At 47.9% G+C, this 14400-nt stretch overlaps 1 protein-coding gene and 1 long non-coding RNA gene across 14 annotated transcripts in view; one reads left to right on the plus strand and one right to left on the minus strand.

Annotated features, from left to right (window-relative positions):
- The window catches only part of PNPLA4 (patatin like domain 4, phospholipase and triacylglycerol lipase), a 62052-nt gene extending 50088 nt beyond the window's left edge, over positions 1 to 11964 (minus strand). For 10 of the 13 annotated variants that reach the window (XM_015244359.3, XM_072956023.1, XM_072956015.1 and 7 more), the window contains exons 1-4: positions 11556 to 11684; positions 10216 to 10408; positions 5779 to 5873; positions 4990 to 5125 (exon numbers count right to left, since the gene is read on the minus strand). In XM_015244359.3, the coding sequence (XP_015099845.1) occupies positions 4990 to 5125; positions 5779 to 5873; positions 10216 to 10395 (411 nt within the window). In that variant the 5' untranslated portion in view covers positions 10396 to 10408; positions 11556 to 11684. Of the gene's footprint in view, positions 1 to 4989; positions 5126 to 5778; positions 5874 to 10215; positions 10409 to 11263; positions 11685 to 11730 lie in introns of those variants that run through there. The other 3 variants (XM_072956016.1, XM_072956017.1, XM_072956018.1) reach the window with 3 other exon arrangements.
- LOC107034155 (uncharacterized) overlaps positions 11723 to 14400 on the plus strand; it is a 442513-nt gene continuing 439835 nt past the window's right edge. The window contains exon 1 of the long non-coding RNA XR_012067473.1: positions 11723 to 11848. This is a non-coding gene — a long non-coding RNA (uncharacterized lncRNA). The remainder of the gene's footprint in view (positions 11849 to 14400) is intronic.

Below are 14400 nucleotides of genomic sequence, written 5' to 3' on the forward strand. Positions count from 1 at the left end.
CCTTCCACAAGACACTGGGACACGAACATAACTCAGCTATTCTTTGCCAGTTTACAACAAGGATGGCCTCCACTGCCTGGTAACACTTCCTCATTTCCATCAGAGACCTCATCAATATGGCCTTGACCACCCACATTTCTCCAAGAAGACGGAGGCTGTCTCAATGGCTTACTGGTTTCTTTCCGAGTCCTCCCCAGAACCACCTACATACAGCAATGCAGGCTTTATCTAGCAGGTCCCTCAAAACACTTTGGGCCTCTGCCCCGTTACTGAGTTCCAAAGCCACTTCCACAGTTAGGTTCAGCAGCGTCCTCACCTCTCAGTCACAATTTACTATCTGACAGCAGCCCCATGAAACAGCAGACTCATGAAAACACCATGGACCAGGTGGTTTGAAAATAACAGAAATTTCTCACAGTTCTAGAAGCTCACACGTCCAAGATCAAGGGGCTGGCAGATTCAGTGTCTGCTGAGAATTCACTTCTGTGCCCTCACAAGGTGGGAGGGGTGAGGGAGCTCTCTGGGGCCTCTTTTATAGGGGCACTAATTCCATTCATGAAGCCTCCACCCTCATGATCTCATCACCCCCCAAAGACTCCACCTCCTAATACTGTCATGTTGGGGGGTTAGGACTTCAACATAGGAATCTGGCGGGTTGAGGGTGTGGACACAAACATTCAGACCATAGCAGGGCGTTAACTTACCATGGACATAAGATGCAGAATACTATGGAAATCCAATCCCAAATAAAACTAATCTTTGGACCACATAATTGGTCAACAGAAGTTCTCAGAAAACAGTTGGGTATCATTGCAGCTACCAAATGGGATTCATTTTTGCATGCCACCAAAAGTGAAATTAAAGTAATTTTAGTATGAATTACAACACAAAGGCACATTTAAAAAAAAAGGCCAATTGTAAAGAGGTATAAAATCAAATGCCTAAAGGCAGCAAAACTCAGTAATAATCCTTTTCCTGAGATTTTATAGATGTAGGTGAGCACGTTGCTCATGAACAAAGATGAAGAGGGGTAAAAGGATAAAGTGTTTAAGAAAGGGTAAATCCTATGCAGCCTGCAGAAAGCTAGGACTTTAAAATTTCATGACGGACTCACACAGGGGTGTAAACCAGTCATGAGCATGCCTTATTATCTTATCCATTCAGTGTTTACTAAATATTGGCTGTAATTATCATATTAGAGGGCTGGACTGTTTCAAACCCACTTTTTACATGACTTTTCCAATTTACTCCCCATGGTAACACTGATTAGCTTCGTGTCTCCATTTCACAGTTGAGAAAACTGAGGCTCAAACATCACCAGTCTCAGAGGACACTGTGGAGAGCGACAGACCTAAACACGAACACTGGGGCATGCATATAAAACCAGAGATAACCCAAGACAGCGTAACAGCAGACACATACTTTAAGATGCAGGTTTCTAGCTGGATTTTCACGTACACGGACACCCTATCTGTAATAAGAGGCAGCAGTCAGCTGGTGGGTAATGAAGAGCCTGGCATTAAAAAAAAATCTAGTAATTAACAGAACAGATGAGCCATCGATAAAAGTCACCAGTATTGAATGCTCTCTCCCATTCCTTTACTAGCTACCAACAGGTACCCGACACTTGCTACCTCTGGCTTTCATCTTAGTCTCTGTCTCCCACCCACGACTCTCCAGACAGTGGAGGTGAAAACCCAGGCTGAGGGGACAGAGCCGGCAGGAGTCCCCGGGGGACTCCAGTTACACACTGTGGCTGCTTCTACTCTTGGCTTCTGGAACTCAGGGCCCTCCACGCTCCAGCTAAGGAGGCGGGGGGCGTGGCAGGGGCTCTCTTCTCTCGCCCACACTGACCCAGGCGGCCTGAGCGACCACCTCGCATAGCGTTCTCCACCGGCCTCTGTCGTCAGAGCAGAGAAGGTCGCACCCAGAGTGGGGTGGGGGGTAGTCTACCTTCCCTTCATGCTTTTCCCTTTTTCCTCCTGTAGTCTTTGCCAGTCTTCCTCTTTGAACTGCCTGCTTCCTGAGAATGCGGGCAGATGTTTCACGCGTTTTCACAGCCGCCATCTGCTGTCAAGGAACCTACACCCTTCCTCACACGAGTTCTGAACAAGGTTAGAGCCTCTCTACACGTTAATTATTCAATTATTCTCCCTACGAGGCGTTATACATTTGTGTCAACTGTTTCTCTTCTGTTCAGTGAACTCAATTACACCAATTCTCTGAATAGTTATTATCCAAAACAAAGCAAATTAAAAAAAAAAGTCGTGTTTACTCACTGCAGTCATTCGCTATTGCTGCTATAACAAGTTACAACTAAGAGGCTTTAAAAACACCAGTGTGCGACCCAGGGACCTGGAGGTAAGGGTCCAGGATGGGTCTCACTCGGGGAGAAAAATCCAGGTGTTCTCAGAGGGCTCTAGAGGAGACTTGCCTTTCTGCTCATCCCAGCACTGCTAGAATTCAGTTCCACTGGCTGTAGGACTGAGGTCCCTCTGCCTTGCTGGCCGTCAGAGGGGAGAACCCCCAGTGCCCTCCTCCCACGGAGGCTCCTGCATCTCAGCACCGGCAGACGTCTCCATTTTTAACACGCTGATGGCCATGCCACCCAAATCTGAGTGACAGCTGTGTTTCCTCAAGGGCCCTGTCACCCATGTATTGGCAATGCTTTCCTTCATCCAATTGTATGGAATTTATTCTGAACTTATCCTCTGCAGAATAATGACATTCCAAGAAGAAATAAAGCCGTAAAGAGGTTGAAAATTGAAAGTAAGAAATTACTTTTTAAAACAATTCCAGTTATACTGGAAAAAGAAACACATTAACTATACAGACATATATCGTTGAGTGTGTCACACTGCAGTGAAGTGTGAATCTGGGTCCCATGGGAAACACACCCACACCACAGTGGGTCATCTACGTTCAAGGAGACACGTGCTTAGTTTAGGTATGCGCAGATAACCCGGGATCAGCTCCACGTCTCAAGACCCTCACCTAAACCACATCTACACAACCCTCTGGCCATGGGCATGCCGTATTCACAGTCCTGGGGGTTAGGGGGTGGGCCTCCTTCGGGGACAGTATTCAGCTGACCACACGCCCACATACAAGCCGCTGATAAGAGGATGACTTTATCCACGTGGGGGCAGGTGAGGGATATGAAGAAGCATGTTAGTCACCTGGACTGTCGTCCCAGCTGCACCACTGACTAGCTGGATTATTTTGTCCAGGTCACTGGACTTGAAGGATCCATCGTCTTTGTTCTTTGAATAGATGACACCTTAGTTCATCGATATATTCATTCTCTGAACACCTGCTGACAGAGCTGGCACCGTGCCAGGTGCTGGGAAGACAGCAGTGGACAGAACAGAGCACTCCCTGGCCCGCCCCCTTCATTCCAGGGCAGGCAGACAAAAGCCAAGTCAATAAAGCAGTAAAACACGTAGTATGCCGAACACTAATGAGTAAATCCGGGTGGGACCCAGAGAACGGCAGGGGCTCTGCCACCGTAGGGAGAGCAGCCCTGGGCAGACGCAATGAAAAGCTAGTTTAAAATAACTGGGAGTGGAGTCCCCCTCTTGTTCTGTGATAGGATGACAGTGTCTCGTTCCCTCACAAAGCGGAAGAGGCATTCCAACCCACCACTAGCCTGACGTGCCTGTCTGGGCACTGACAGCTTGTGGCTATTCAGGCATGGAACACCAGCTTCCCCTCTCCCCTCTGCAGGTCTACACAAGGCGGGAACCACATTAGAGAAGATAGCTTTTCCTAAGATAGAACGACCCTTAGTGTGTAAGTGAGAGACTGGCGTAATTGGTACACCGAGTGAAAATATTCTAATCTCTGAAGTCACTAAGTAATTGCACTTGTCAGTTCAACGTTTCATTAGGCATTTCAAATCATATCATTCAGATGTGAAATTTGAATAGTAAGATTCAATAGTAAAAAAATCAACGCATTTATCATCTAATTCAGGGGGAACTTTGAACGCTCACCCTCAATCCATCAGCTTCGGCGCTATCTACACACGCCTTCTCTGCACCACCTGAGGTTTACAAGGATTCTCGCAAAAGGAAGACAAAAAAACCGCCTGGCTTTTCCAAGAGAAGTGCACCTTCTCCTGTTCACAAATATTTAATGTGGTACCTTCGCAAGTACATTGTTATTTGCAGATCAGCTGAAGTATTCCCCAGAGACAATAAATTCTCAACCAACTAACCTTTCATGTGTGCTTGGATCAAAAGGCATCAAAACAAAATGGAGGAAATGATAGGGAACATTAGACTGAAAAGATACGAGACCTGGATTCCCGCTAGCAATCAGTACACCCCCCAGGTGACTTGCATAACATCTTTCCATCTATTTCTTCTGTTAAAAAAAAAAAACACAGGGGGTGGGGGTGGGGTCCAGCTCAGTGGAACAGCGCGAGCTTAGCATGCACGAGGTCCTGGGTTCAATCAATCCTCAGTACCGCCGTTAAAAAAATTAAGAGAGAGAAAACAAGAAAAGCAACAAGAGGACAGGAATCACCTGTGTCCTGGCTGGTTTACAGCAGGACCACGGAAGGACTGAGCCTGATGGTACGTAGAGGACAGGAATCACCTGTGTCCTGGCTGGTTTACAGGAGGACCATGGAAGTACTGAGCCTGACGGTACGTGCACAAAGTCTTTCATAAAGAACAAAGCACTTGCTACATCAACGTAAGGAACTGTTACTGCCAGCCAAGCCTATGCACAGGGTAAACGAGGGCCTGCTAAACATCACAAGAGAAAACACGGAGCTACTCCGGGGCTTCTGGGAGCCGCCTGTCTGGAGGTGGCTTCGGAGGAAGCCTGGTTGATCTGTTCATCAGACCTGTACTTTCCCAGCACTTACCAAGTGCGCTCTGCAAGACTGGGTCTAAGGAAAGTGCTGATGCTCACCGCGTGTGACAATTATTTACATCAGCACTTGCTCATTTCCCCCAAAGTGAATTGCGGCCGGGTTACCTTAATGAGGTCCTCCCTGGAGGAGAAGCTGGAGACTAAGTCATTTTCTCTGGTCTTGGTGTTGGTGATGGAGATGTGCAGGCGGTTGTGGGCCAGCTCGTGCGCGTTGGCAGGGAGAATCGACTCCACCCCTCTCCTAAAAAAGAAAAAAGTGACCCGCATGTCGGGCTGCACCCAGCAGGCCTGCAAGCCATGGACTGGCCCAGACTCGTGACCTGAGGAAGAGCCTGAAGCCAGGGACAGGGATGTTTACTGGATGGGGGTCTTACACAGCCAAAACGAAGGGTCCTGGTGCAATACCCCACTGTGCGCTGCAGCCAGCAGGTGGGACAGGGCCGCCATCTTCCTCCTACTTGGGGGAGGAGGCGGTGGCTACCATTTATAGGCGGAACTGACGTCAGCTTGGCTCATCAGTTACCAGGGAAACCAGCAGCTCCCACCCCCTCTGGTAAACGACCACCAGGTGGGCAGGTGTTTCCCTTTAACAAATTGGCAGGTGAAGCCGTTCTGGCCTAAGGGCTGGAACAATCGCTAGCTGGGGTGGGGGAGGGGGCAGGCACGTTCACGTGAGTTGCCCTCAGGTGAAGCAGGGACTGTTGGAGCAGAGGATGTAGAGAAAACAAGAGGACAGCCATCTTGAGGGGCCTGACCGAACACCGCAGGATTCACCTTTAATCTGACCACCTGGTAAAGATTTAAGAGGAGAGGATGCTGACTAAGCTTGCCACAGTTTATAGAGAGCATCCTCCATCTTCACACGCTTTGCGGGGTACTGTAGCCTGTGCATACCTCAATCGGGCCATGAAATCATAGCCAGGCGTTACTGCCCCAAGCAACTGCCTTCGGGTTTCTTCAGCAAACTTGTAAGTAAACTCGTTACATTCCTGGAAAAGAAAATCAATAAGTGACCCTACGTTTCTGCCCCCCAAAAATCATTCTAGTTCCACAGTCCTTCACAGGTGAGCAAATCCCCATGGGGCTTGGTCCTCACCCACCATGCCAGGGCCTCAGGCAAGCTCTGTGCTCTCAAGTTCCAACCTTTTTTTTTTTTTATCTTTAACCACCTCAAATGGCTTTGTCTACCTGTGGAAAATCCTTGAAGGCTGGATTCTAATTCTAATCGAGCATGTTCTTTAATAGATTTCTCCAACACCATTAACCTCCTCTCCCACCCCAGGTCTGTGCAGACGCGTGGAATGCAGCTCTGTGGCAGCACTGATGATCAAGGACAGCACCAGTTACAGAGACAGGAGTGGCGACGGCTGTCGTGTGCAGGTACTGAGTCATGTGAGTCTTTGGAGGTAAGCCTCGGGCACGGGGATTTCACAGATGTCCCCCAATGGGGTCTAGCAGCAGCCAGGGCTGGGGTCCACAGATGTGGCCCCTGTCAGCCCATCTTCATGTCACCCTGCAAGGTGGGTACAGTCACTGCACTCGACAGGTAAGAAACCTGAAGTTTGGGGGTAAGTATCTTTCCCACTGTGTCGCAGGAAACGAGTGTCAGAGCCAGGATCTGAACCCAGGCCTATCTTTCATTTATTAGTCTGTCCAGCCAGCAGTCTGCGGGGCACCAGGTATTGGGACGGCACTGGGATTCGGCAGAGAATGAGCTCCACAGAGCCCTGCCCTCCTGAGATTCAGGAGTCCCTCCATGAGTAGGTGACAGAATGTTAGGAAACACCCGTGTGGTGGGCAGATTCAAGCCCCTCCCTGCTCCAACGATGCCCACATTCTAGTCCCCGGAACCTGGGAGTATGTTCCCGTACACAGCCAAGGGGGCTGCCAGATGATTACATTAAGGGTTCTAAGAGAAGGACTTGACCCTGGATTTTCTGGGTGAGTCCAGTGTAATCAAAAGGTTCCTGCAGGTGAAAGAGGGAGGCAGGAGTGTCACAGCGAGAGAGAGAGAGGTGAGGGTGCTCTCCTTATGACTTCAAGGATGCAGGAAGGGGCCAGGAGCTGGGGAGTGCAGGTAGCCTGTAGAAACTGGAAAGGGCAAGGAAACTGAGCCTCCTGCCCAGAGGGAGCACGCCCTGCAGACACTCTGATTTTAGCCAGTGAGACCTTTTCAGACTTCTGGCCTCTGGGACCATTAGAAAATCAATGTGTGATGTCTTAAGGCTCTTAGGTTTATGGCCACTTGTTGCCATAGCAACAGGGAACAACTACAGTGGGCGCCAGCCTCCAACTTCACTTCCCTGCAACTGGACATCTAGGCTGAGACCTAACATACGGACAGGTGTTGGACAGGAGATGGAGGAGGAAGAGGAAGACAGGCAGGCAGGAAAGTGACAATAGCGCAGACAGAGTCCAGACTGGAAACGCAAGCTCAGTGAGCCACAACACGGCCACAGTACACGTCGCCTTGTAAGAAACCTGCAGCCTGTCCTGAGGCCAAGGGAGCGCCCCCTACACCGGGGTGTGTGAGGGGGAGGTAGGGGAATGAGATATCCAGATTTCTGTTTGGGTAAAAATCAGTGTAAGTGCAGAGGTGGGTGGACTGTGGGCAGCAGGAGGGGATGCAGGCCTGCCTGTCATGCAGCTGCTGCAGACTTCCACGGGAGAAACGGGGGTGGCCCCCCATGTGTGCTCTTTCTACTGAGCCAGACTGCGCACTCAGCTTATTTCTTGTCTTAATTTTAGTTACACACACACACATGCACACACACACCCCTGATGAGACTGGAAACTTATGAAGGAATGCACTTACTCATCTTTGAGTTAGTTCCCTGCTGAATCTAATGCCATGCCTTGCAAATTATGAGGGCTGAGGAAAGGCTGCAGTGCAGAATTTCTAACACATCAACGTCTAAATCTGCCTACACCTAAAATACACCCGGCGTCAGGTGCTCCTCTTAATTATACATGCACAAGTTCGGAACTAGATTAATTACTCACATATTTGTCACACCACCACCAAGCTCGAGGAACTTACACCACCCGGGAGAACTGAGCTAACAGGGACTTGAGTAGGTAGAAGACAGTTTGCTGAAAAGAAAACTCAAAGCAGTCCTACAAGGGGTAGATTTCAAATGCTAAAAGGAAAAGAAATAAACTAACTGCAAGGCAAATGGCTGAAAGCTTACTTTGGAAAAGGAGGAAGGACGATGCCCTAGGTAAATACAGAGAACCATTTCTGACCTTCTAAGGTGAGCACCCAATAAAGACTCACCCTTAGGTTTTACCAACAATGAGACGATATGATGGGGTCTCCAGTTTATTTAAAGTATAAGTAAGAACAGGTAATCTGACTGATTCCAAGCCTCAAGTTCAGGTAAAGGATGCAAGGTCTGAACATGACAGAATTTCACTTAAGCAGCTGTGTTATCACAGTATTTCCAAAACACATTAATTCTAAATCACACATTTCTAAATCTGCTAAGGACTGGAAACCAAATCTACTTAACTCCAAAGCCCAGGGTTTGCTCCAACTGAAGGCAAGCCTACACTAAACAGGCGGAAACAGCCCCTGAGTAGCCCTGCTTCAGAAAGGAAAGGAAGAAATGTGAAGGAACCAGCTCACAGCTGACGGTGTAAGGGAGCAGGACCCAATGGGCCTTCCCAGGACAGACATGCCCCCTGCCAAACGTCTTCCACCTGCCTTTCGTCTGCAGAAAAAGTTTAGCCAAAGAATAAATCTAATCATAGAAATGGAAAAAATGTAGAGGCAAAGAAAAGCAGTCAAATAGGTCAAAATAATAGTTTAGCCATTGAGCAAAGTCAAGGATCTGGAGTTCTTGACTGAAGTTACAGACCTCAAGAGCCACAGATCATATTCTGAGCCATGTCCTTTGAGCTGTTTTGCAGATACTGGAACCCTCACCAGGTGGAAGATGTTACCTGCATGATGACCAGACTGTAGCCACAACATAAGCTGCTCCATCTTACACAGTTCCAAGAACTGGCCTCGAGGAAATGGGAACAAACCGACCCTAGAACTGAAGATCAGCTGCACTTAAAACAGTCAAGATGACGCTGATCAGACTACCGCGCGCCTAACTTCAGGGTGATTGCGTTGAATGTGCTGTTCTGCACATGGCCCCTCCCTCCACCTACACACCCCTGAAATTCTTCTTTAAAAGCTCTTGCCCCTGATCGGCAGTGGAGAGTTGGTTCTTTAGGACATAAATCCACCTTTTCCCCAGGATTGCCGGCTTCCTCAGTAAAGCTGTTTTTCCTTTTACCCAACACCTGTCTCTTCATATTGGATTCTTGAGCAACGAGCAGCTGAACCTAAGTTTGATAACAAGAACACACGATTCTGCCCGTTTGGGAGGAGTTTTCACATTTCATTTATGCTTTCCCTGACTTAACGTTCTCATCCCATACAATCACTAAAGGTTTTCATCACTTTTCTAGTTTCCTAGAAAGCAACTATGTAACGACTGGAAAAAAAAAAAGAGATGTCAATTTCTGAATAACTGGCCTCAAACCCCATTTGTCTTCCATAAGCAGCTCACCATAGAGCTGAAAACAAGATTTTTGGCGTTTAAAATGTCACTTTGAAAATTTAAATGTGACTTAAATTCACTCTTGGGCATGAAAGTGTTAATCATTATTTGATGACTGTTCCAAGCCACTAGAGTACGTAAGTAATTAACAGGTATAATATCCTCCACCTGCAGAAGCCAGTGCCCACAGTCAAAGAATGCATGATGGCTGTCTAAAAGCAGAAAACACATTTTAAAAACATAGTCTGCACTAAACGAAACACTTAATGAAGGCTTATTTTTATTACTTCTAGATAAACTTGGAATTCGGGGCTTCTTCTTTCTGTGAGAATGAAAAACAAACTAAATTCCAATATCATTCCACTCAAAAGAAATTTCAGGCTCACATTTTAGCTTACAGGCCTGTCTTTAAACAGGACTGAGCAGTTATCAGCCCCTGTTCAAGGCCTTGAGAACAGGCCCCGTGCTCTTCTCATGATCAAATAAGGGAGAAATATCCTTTGCTTGAAAGAAACGAAGCTGGAATCTTAAGACTAAACAAACAATTCAAGAGTAAAATAAGGCATTTACTTCCTTGTCTTATTGTCACCCAAATAATCTTTTCCAAATGCAGAACACAGATCCCCAGTGACTGTATTTTAAAAGAAGTCTCAACTTTTTCTGTTTCCCAGGCAGATGATTATTTTTCTGTAGTTAACAGTATCGTTAACAATCATCTTCGTTGTTCAGTCTTAATTTCTTAATGAGGAACAGAGCCTAGTTATTACTTAATTACCTCTATTTTTTCTGGCGCTGTTAGCAGGACGGAAGCAACCAAGGATCCTGCAGAAGCCCCCGCAAAGGCCTTGACATCCTTCAGAAGCTTTTTTCCGTGTCTGCGAAGTGCAGATGCTGCCCCCAAGTGGTAAATGCCCAGAAACCCACAGGCTGCAAAGGACAAGTTGATGTGCTTCATTCTAGCTGCGAAACTGGAGACACAAAAACCAAAAATGCTTTAAGTTGGTGTGGTTTGTAGTCGTTCCAGGGCTTTAAAAAAAAAAAAATATATATATATATATAATTCATCTGTACTAAGCACAGTATTTTCTATTAAACTCTAATTAAACACCTCAAACTTTCAAGGAAACATTTTCTTCCCCCCTCACCTTAAACCAATATAATCACATTAATTAAAAAAATTTTTTCTACAATAGTCTATTATTTGTTCAGTACATGGGTTACGCAATCTATTTTTTAATTACTTGGTAAAAAACCAAATTTATAAATTCCACCGGCAAGGCGTTTAATCTTTTTTCTTGACCTTTGGGAATTTGAGGGGTGGGGTATTGTGGAAAGGTAAAATCATTAGAGACTGCAGCAAATTCCAAATGTACCACCCATCTGCCCTTTACAAGTGTACCAGTCAATTTAAAACAGTTATCTCTGCTCTTCACTCTTTTCCATTGGGAGCATCCGTTTAAACGGATGCTCACAATTATTTCATAATGCAACACTCAATTATTCAGCAATGCAATATATTTCATAGCCAAGCTTCAAGACAAACTGAGGTCATGACTGGCAAGGGCAACTGAAGGCTCAAAGCAATGTCATCTGCAAAGCCTGATACTTGTAACAAACCTAACTGTAAAATTGTTATTTCCGAACCCGCAGCGGGCATGATTACACGACGTGTATTAAATAGTCCCCCCTACCCCACCTCGCTGCTCACTTGGCAGCCCTCAGGCCTTCCTCCGCGGCCCCAGGACCCTGATTCCCAGACCTTTAGATGGGGCACTTGGCCTGGGCCTCGAATTTAGGAACCTAAGACTGTTACTCTGACGCACCGAGCCGGGCCCTGTGCGGAAGGAGGCTCAGCCACCGCAGCCAAGCCTCGGTTTTGATTTAATTACTGCAGAAGGGAGGGGAGAGACGGTGAAGTGAGCTCAGTCTCCAGGCGGCCGGCCCAGGGCGCGCAGGCCCAGAGTCTTTACCCCGCCCACCCCACCGCGGCCTCGGGGCTGCGGGGCAAGGACAGCCGCCACTACAGCCCCGGCGAAGCCTACTTGCACCCGCTCTCCCGAGAGCCGCCTCCTGGTGCTGAAACCAGCCCCCCGCCGGCCCTGCGTTCCACCCTACCAATGCCGGCCTGAGGCCCTTCCCTGTCGAACAGCCTTCTCCAACTCCTTAACCGGAAGGTGGGGCCGGGCCGTCACTCAACGCGGCCCCGCCTATCAGGGCCGGACCACGCTCGCCTTGCGCCCGCCCAGGAATGTTCCGCGGAAGGGGCTGAAGACGGACTACTCGCGCGGACCTGTGACGTCATCACGCCGACGCGGGCGTCCGCTGGGCCCCGCCTTCTCAGTTTAAAATGCTGGACTCAACGTGCCGGCGCGCGCTCGGCCGCTTGACCCTGGTGTCCCCTATCGCGGGTAAGGGATAAAACTTTCTCGTCTCGAGTCATGCTGTCTTCGGATACCTAGGAATGCAATTTGGTGCCTTTGCGCCCCCTGCGGGCCTGCCCTCACCTCGAGCCGCTGACCCTGAACGACCCTCATTGTTGCGCACCGGAAGTGCTTGACTCTCTTGGGGTCACTTTCCCGGATGTGGGCCCTCTCTTCCTCACCCTCGGGGCGGTCCTGCGGTACCTCAGGGCGGGGTGCAGGAGCTAGACTGGGACCGAATGGCCCACAGCTTTTTCCCTAAGCACTGTTGGAAAGGCTTTGGGCAGCGTCCACATCCTCAACCCGCGTTAGGCAGTGTGACCCTAGGCGGCTTGTATAACCTCTCTGAGCTTCCCAGGTGACTAACCTGCAAATTGCGATAGTAAAATCCCAGTTGGCGCCATAAAGCTCATGCCGCTTCATGCCGGTTAGTGGGCCTTCAGCAGACCAGCCTCTGTTACATGCTGTGGCCCCACACGCTCTGGATAGACCTGAGAAGCAGCTTTAAATGGCGGCCAAGTCGGCTGACATTCCCACTCAGATTCAGAGGACTCTGACAATTCTTTCTCTCTCTAAACAATGTTTTTCCCGTCCAGTCCTAACAACCAAGCCAGGAGGAATTGCATGCTTTATTGGTTGAAGGTTCTCCAAGTCCCCTTAAGGACAGATTTACTCTCAATTGAAGCAATAGGGGAGAATCTGAAAAAATGCAAGTGTCTCTACCTTCAGCATGAGAGGAGTGGGGAGCTCCCCAAATGGCCTTTACCTTGGACCTTTTCCTTCTCTCCCGTTTGGGATGCGAGTAACCTGGGTTCTGGCCCACAACACTCTTCTGTAAGCAAGAGCCCTGGATGTGATGGCTAAGGAAGAGATTTTGGTTTTTATTCTCATGTATAGACTTCTCAGATAGTTCGAGCCTGCATTCACGGTAATGCCTAAGCATAGCACAACTACAGTGCTCTATGAATTCTTTACTGCCTTTAGAATTTAGTGAAGGGAAGGTGAAGTTTATCTCCAGGAAATACAGAAGGATAAGCTCTTCATTCTTTAACCCTTCCACTGCCTTCTGAGTCTGGTAGAGAGTGGTCTTCTCATGAGAGCATCTTGCAAGAAATTTATTAGGAGGGAAGAATCCCAGGCCTCATGTCCGGTCTCCTGAAGCAGAGCCTGCATTTTAACAGAATCCCTAGGAATTGCTATGTATGTTAAAGTGTGCGAAGCCCTGGTCTAACTCCTAGGGTGATCTGGTTTAAAGTGGTGTGGTGGCATCAAAAATTAAAGGAGAGACAACATCCTTAGAGCCAGAATCTGGGGTGGTGGTGGCAGAGCAACTGTTTCCTGCATTTGGGCACTGTCATCAGGTCAGTTCAGAAGACGGATGGAAAATTTGTCACTGGGGCAGCCAGGAGGAACACCACGACTTTGGGGTTTTTTGCTTAAAGGAAAGGTGAGACCAGCTGTTAGTACCACACCTGCCGGTGAGTGAAATCCCACTAAATTTAAATCTCATATTCACAAAGCTCCATAATTTAATTCTTAACATTTTAAACTCTATAAAAAGAAAAACTTCCTCTTTTTTTTTTCTTCTACCCTGTATCATGTTTACATGCAGCTAATCAGAAAGTTCAGGAAAGAAGAATATCAGATTCATTCACGTTTGTCTTTGTAATCTCAGAGCCGTGCACAACACTTGGTGCATAGTGTATGATCGATAAATATTTGTTTTGATTGTTGGGTGTAAGTAAATTACTCTTCTGTTGTGAGTATGTTGTAATTGAATTACCCTTTAAGGACATTTTTCAGTAATTCATCTGTGTGTTTTTTACTTCTCTATTTTCCTTAGTAACTTAGTTTTGAACTGGTTTGTTAGCCATCTATTAAGCATCCATTGTATAACCAACACAGTACTGGTACAGGGCAGACAAAGGTGACTAGAATTCAGTTCCTCTTCAGCAGCCCAGGGGGGTGGGGAGACATCCGATATGTAATGACCAAGTCGTAATCATGTGCTAGGACGAGGCCACACGCAGGTGCTCTGGGTGTGCACGCGGAGCTAGGGAGTGGGAAACCCTTAGCCCTGGGGACACCCACCAGAGCACTTGGCACAGAAACTAAGTGCCCAAGACTTTCCCTGTCTCCATCTTCCTCCCAACAGATTTCATCAGGTATTCTCATAAAGAGGGAGAAGGATACAGGGTGAGGGATGCTTGCCACACCTCTACCCCCAAGGACCGAGCCTTATCTCCAAATCTCCGGTGTCATCTCTCGTCCCAGTCTCCTGTTCACGTGGTAGTGTTTTGTTTTCCAGTCTTGGCATCGTAACACCTGAGAACACCCCTGTGCAACCTGCCACCTTGCCCAACAACACCCTCCGCCTCCCTCTGTTTGCTGACCCATCATCCCTGTCCCCGCCTCCCAGAATCTCACATGCTGAGCCTGAGGAACATTAAAGATGACAGGCGCCAGCTTTAATCTCTGGCCACACTGTCGGAGCACACAGCAGCGCCCCTCCCACATGGGCACTGAGGTAGTTCGTCTGG

The sequence above is a fragment of the Vicugna pacos genome, chromosome X, assembly GCF_048564905.1.
Source record: "Vicugna pacos chromosome X, VicPac4, whole genome shotgun sequence".
NCBI classification, from domain to species: Eukaryota; Metazoa; Chordata; class Mammalia; order Artiodactyla; family Camelidae; genus Vicugna; species Vicugna pacos.